At 30.2% G+C, this 6,252-nt stretch overlaps 1 protein-coding gene across 2 annotated transcripts; it reads left to right on the top strand.

The window, feature by feature from the left end:
* Positions 1–3,524: 3,524 nt before the first annotated feature.
* LOC108561864 lies at positions 3,525–4,962 on the top strand. 2 transcript variants are annotated; one of them, XM_017919967.1, is made up of 5 exons: positions 3,525–3,673; positions 3,729–3,813; positions 3,938–4,023; positions 4,550–4,682; positions 4,736–4,962. In XM_017919967.1, the coding sequence occupies exons 1-5, from the start codon at positions 3,601–3,603 to the stop codon at positions 4,794–4,796; spliced, it is 438 nt and encodes a 145-aa protein (XP_017775456.1). In that variant the 5' UTR covers positions 3,525–3,600; the 3' UTR covers positions 4,797–4,962. The 2 variants fall into 2 exon arrangements, with proteins under 2 accessions (XP_017775456.1, XP_017775457.1); XM_017919968.1 differs by having other exon boundaries at positions 3,525–3,664; positions 4,736–4,961.
* Positions 4,963–6,252: the final 1,290 nt, after the last annotated feature.

The following is a 6,252-nucleotide window of genomic DNA, read 5'->3' as shown; positions in this document are numbered from 1 at the left end:
CACATACTTAACGTCTTATACATAACAGAGAAATTACGGTTTTCTCGGTTTTTTTTCAGTGTTTTCGGTTTTTCGTGAATTTTTCGACAACCCCTAATGGTAATTATATCATTCTTAACTTTTTATACGTAACAGAGAAAGAACGATTTTTCGTTTTTTTTTACTTTTTGCAGTATTTCGTGATTTTCTCCACAAAGATAATTACATCAACGACCACTCATATGAAAGCTGAATGTCTCAACTTTCCAACGCGCCTACATATAGCTTCTAACTGAATAAACAGGAAATTCAATAAATTTAACTTGCATTAGTAGTGTGGCAGCTGTAACTTGCTTTCGCAAATAACTTTCTTATTAATTGACCAAAACTATCTTAAGCAAAAGAATTATGCTTTAAAACTTTATATTAAATGCAACAAAAGTTACGAAATTTGCGCGAAATTAAGAAAAACGTGAAAACTTTTCGGATCTCAGTAATTTGCGTAAAGTATTTGGGGGTTGCAAAAAAATAATGACAGATCAATCTTCGTTGTTTTTCTACACCTACCCATTCTTCGGGGGGTCGCAGAAACTTTTTATGTCCAAAAGGTGGTGGCGGACCAAAAAGTTTGAGAATCACTGATATAATCAGTAAAAGGATTTAGAACGTAGGGTTCATTAAAGAGACAATAACGTGGTTTCAATAAGATAATTGAGGAACAAATACTTAGCCAAATCACTGATCATAAGCCGAGCCACAAGTACGCTTGTTTAAATCAATGCTGTTGGGGAAGGCATAATAAGCCCATTAAACAATGGACGATAATGATGTATGTTAGTTACATTTTACAATTGAGAGGATGAATGATAAATTGCCGTGTACTTCAGAGGCATTGCACTAGCAATTGTAACGTGTTATATAATAAACGCATCTTTCTATTAATTTGTCCTTTGTCCCAAAATAAACTAATTATACTTGATGATCTAAATACATTAAATCTAGATGTTATTAATTATTATTACAGTATAACGTTGTATAAAAATATTGTCCCAAGCAAAAAGATATTTTTTTGCTAATTGACAAAATGTTGTCAAATAATTTGCATGTCTATGTGTTCACATTTGTGAACACACTGACCTCAAGTGACCGGGCAGTAATTGCTCAAACACATTTCCTAATAGGGGAGAGAACGGAAATCCATGGGGGACCCTAATACAAACTAAATTTGCAATAAAACTATCATAGCATGATGAACCAGCACAAATCACATCGAAAGTTGAATTGCATCAAAAACGTTCATACTATCAATGTGGTGGCATCATGTGATCAATTCAGATGTCTACTGTCAACAACTAATGAAACTGGAGAGAGAAATCAAAGAAAAATAGTAAGGATTAGCAAATCGTGTTCCACCAAAACAATGTAAATCCTCAGACATCTTTGGTAACTCGTGGGATAGGTAATAATAGATCATTTATTGCAACACTTATAAAATTACATAAATAATTTCAGACACAAATCCGGACTGATCGAAGTAGCACTATGCGAGGCATTGGTATAAACTGCACATGGCTTTATAAGTTACAAGGTGCCCTGTGTGGAAAATTATATAATAAAATACATGAAGGGGGAACCAAAGACCATTTATAGTTACTTGAGTTTGTTAAGAAACGTTTATTGCCTATTAAGTCTGCAAATCTTCTATTGTGCATATGCATTCAATCATAAACGACTTCTGCAATAATATTATTACATTTACACTAAGTTGTTGCACATGGTTACCTCGGAAATCTCCGAGCATAAAACTATCAAACACTTATTCGTTAAAATAGAAGGCTTTCATAAACTGTTTGTTTGTTGTTAGTTTAAATTGACTTTAAGTTGTAATGATGTAAATGTGTATTTGGACCAATTTTTAAATCTATTTTCTTTATTATTAACTTAAATTTTCCATTTCAAAGCAGGAAATTTCTTTAATATAGAAAACTAAAAACCCAATTGGCAATTGGACAAAATTTTCTTTAATTTACAATATAACTTTTCATTCATTGTAACATACGGGAAACGTTTTTAATATTCGGGAAACGGAAAATATAAATTTAAAAAAAAAATTCAATTGAGCACAGAAGTTTAAAAGAAATGCGTTCTCAGATTGGTGTGTTCATGAGTCTACTAATTCTTTAGTATCATTGTGTCTACTTTTAGTGATTGCCACTCTTTCCGCCACAGTAAAGTTAGCCAGTGCCGGTCTACGACAGTATATAATAATGAGGCGTAGCAGATGAACGGACGGCAAATCATCTTGTCTGTGTGTGATTTCAAGTTTAAACCCTGAAATGTAGCTTTCATAATACAGAAATGTCTTGCATAGTGCGGGTTATCGGTTTCGTCAATATCCCTGTTTAAAACCGGACTAATCGAATACTTTAACATAAAAAGAGATTTGATTATATAATCGATTTTTATTTTGAAAATTAAAAAAAACAGACTGTAGTGAATCCGGACTGATCGAAGCCATAATATTGCTGTACATTTAAAATATAATTAAGTTCCTGATTATATATTACACCGAGACAGGAATACTACATGTGGTGAATTCGATGAAAGGGTATGAAGAGCTTGAAACTGGATGGATTTAAACCATATGTCATTATTATTTTTAATTATGTCTTGTAGTGTTTTATTTTTACATTCTATTCCTATGAAAATTAAATAAATCTTATAGCGGTTGACATTTGTTTTATTTTTTTTAAACTTTCCCTATGTTGGTTGGTTGTCTCTGTAGTTAACGTCAGTGGAAATTTGATGCGCTGCAGTTCCACTATTCCCTTTCTCTACGTATCTGTTGATATCCTTAACATTGTCGACTTGATTGGAGAACTTCATCCATGTGACTGTCCATTCATGATGAACTATTGTTGCAAGCACCGATGGAGCTCGCAAAGGGCATGGGTTTCAACCAGCATTCACAAACTTATGAGAAAGACGACTTAAGCATTCGGCTATCTAAATAAAAATGTTTTGATTAACTTTACCTAACATTTTATAAAAAGCCTAGGTAACTCATAAAAATTTCATTAAAATTATTTTTATATACAACAATACTTTGCATACTGTGAATAATTGATTCTGTTTGAGGTATTTGATAAATTTCATTATAATACTCAATGTTCACATTGATGAATAAAATTATACGAGATAAAATAATATAATATCGGATTATACATTTTGCCAGTAACGTAGCTGTTGAAGGTTGAAGAAGGTTTGTTGTGTACAAATTCTATACAATAACGTTTGATGGAGAAGTCTCGAATTACGGATTATTCCACAATAAAATGCGATTAAAAGCAACAAAAATAATTCTAAATGCAGTTATAAAAGCCTATCTAAAGTGCATAACAAAGTATACACTTATAACGCACAACTTTATCAATTACGTTTCTTATTTGTATAGCAATCATCTTCAACAAAGGTTCAATTTGCATTATATTTTTTGCGTTAGAGTGTGCGTTTATTAAGGGCACTTATAAACGGTATATGAAAGACGCGCTGGCATTGCTTCTGGTGCAGTCGCATTTTGGCACTTGATAAAAACATACCGTGGTACATACTCAGCAAACGATGCAGCTCTTTCGTATAATCTACTGCTTCACCCTGTGGCTTCTGTGCCTTCATTTTGTATTGGGTTCGTTAAGTATAATTTTTGTTTATACTAAATATTACAACTAAATTCAAAATGATTTTTCCAGGCAAGAAAGAGTCGTATTGCGAAAAGACTCTTGATTGTAATGGACCGAATACATTGTGCATCAAAAATCGGTGCATCTGCATTAAGTAAGTAAAATTACTTATAGAAATATTAGACATACAATTGCGGAAAAACGTGATTTAGACTGCATTTATTGTCGTTCAAAATATTTAATAGTTTCATAAAAGTACTGAAATAATCCCATTTCAGGAGTCACAAATGGGATGAGGATGGTAATGATTGCGACACAGAATCAACCTCTGAGTCTCCAATACAAAATAGACCAGAACCTGACGGTATATAATTTATTTTCTAATTTCGCAAAAGATTGTACTTTTATAGAATATCATTTTTTTTATCCATATTTTGCAGTAGGTTTCGGTATCTCCTTAGAGATGACAATTTAATCGGTAACTTAAACAAAATTCTCATTCTGAAAATAAGATAATTATTTTATAACAAAAATTATTTTATTCTTCCAAATAATAGTTAATAGATTTATAAAGTAATGAGAAATAAAGTAAGTTTATCGATGAAAGTCATGAAAATCTAAAGGTCCGAATTTCCTAATGTTTGTAATCGAAATTATATAATAAGTGAATCATGAGAGTAGCTCGATCTTTCAACGTTTGGTTTTTGTTCATAGGCTTCTTAACGATCTCAACAGGACATACACTGGAAACCTTCAATATACACGTCGTAAACTTTGACCTATGAACATGTTTGCTTTAAGCATATCTTTCATTAAGCTTGAAAAACAATATATATATATCAGTAGGAATAGTTATGATAGTTAGGATTTAATTAAATATATTCTTTTAGTTGTCAAGGTACATGTGCAGGACGACAAGAAATTATCAATATCCTTTTACAAATCTGCAAGTTTCTTCGCATCCTACACCTTCATCATATCCTGTGTTATAATTAGTATATTCACGTGCTACGTAAAGATCTTGTAAGTTCTTGTCCAAATCACAGTAATTATATTTATTCTACCTCTTATTCCAGAGCCGTGCGCCGTTGGCAAATGCGTTTACGTGAGATCAGACACATCAATAATTATGTCTAAACAGAAATATGCAAACAAAAACTTCTATTGAAACAATTATATAAAAAAATATACTTAATTTTTTCGGTGCAGCATTTTCTTTATAATTATTGTATCTGTTGTCAAACACGCATTCCGCTATTCGTAAAAATCTAATTTCCAGGGCAGTCAATAGCCCTTTGTAACAGTTAATCTTTTTTTTTACTTTTATTATTGTTATGAATTAATATGTTTAATTTTGTTTTTAATAATCTTTATAGTAACATAAAGATTATTATAATTTCTCAAAAAAAATATTTGCTAAAACTTAGAATTTATACGTATATATAATTTAGGATTACTTTTTTTATTATATAATTTTCTTCTCATTTATAATAATGAAATCATTTTCTTTTTTAAATCAATAAAAAAAAACTTTGTTGACTCAATGTTTGTTTTATTTAAAAAAAAATCCTATTTATATAAATAGAAATAATTAGATCATTTTTTAGTAATTTATTATATTTTATTTTTCAATAGAAAAGTAATGAAGAAATTTCAAATACTTATTTAAAATATATTATTTATATAATAATTAAAAAAAGACTCAACTCGTTATTTCACAAATGTATACTTTTTATTTACTAAATCTATAATTTCATATGCTTAATACAATGATGGTGAAACTTTTGGGATCGGTGTGTCAAAATTCGGAAAAAACATATCTTAATTCCAATATTTTGACATTTTGTCATGTCAATCAAAAGATTACGTCATGTCATTCGAACTAACGTACACATATCCATATTATATATATATACAATGCAAGCTCACACAGAAGTCAAATAGTTCCGATATTTGTACATTAGTTCAAAAATAACGTATTAAATTATTGTAATGATATATAAAGGGTGTCCCAAAATTAACGCAAGATTTGAATTTGCCGCCATTTGTGCAGTAAAGTGTTATGTTTTTTTAAGGGATTAAAAATGTTCAATTTAGTGGTTCATGAGGTGGACTGGTGTAAAGCACATGTTAGAATATTTGTATTTACAAGACACGTGTTTCTTGATTCTTAAAAATTAACATTATATAGTCTTATAATATAAAAGCAATACAAACTTTCAATTTCTCAATAATTTAAACAGAAAGAACTACATAATTTCTATTGACATAATTGTACGTTCTTACGGTTAATTTGACACGAGGATCATAAATAATGTACGTACTATAGAATGTACGTTAAGTGAATGCTAACTATCTAACAACGTTTGAATTCAAGGTTTCGAATTTGATTACCTAACAAAAACTTATTCTAAATGCAGCTATAAAAGAGGATCTAAAGCGCACAACAAAGTATACAATTATAATGCACGAGCCTATCAATTCCTATTTGTATCGCTATCATCTTCAACAAAGACCCAATTTGCATCATATATTTTTTGCATTAGAGTATGCGTTTATTAAGGGCGCTGTCACTTAATCACCATATATGAAA

Source organism: Nicrophorus vespilloides, unplaced genomic scaffold, assembly GCF_001412225.1.
Source record: "Nicrophorus vespilloides isolate i.1.1-1 unplaced genomic scaffold, Nicve_v1.0, whole genome shotgun sequence".
NCBI lineage: Eukaryota > Metazoa > Arthropoda > Insecta > Coleoptera > Silphidae > Nicrophorus > Nicrophorus vespilloides.
This window is presented reverse-complemented; position numbering and strand designations above follow the sequence as displayed.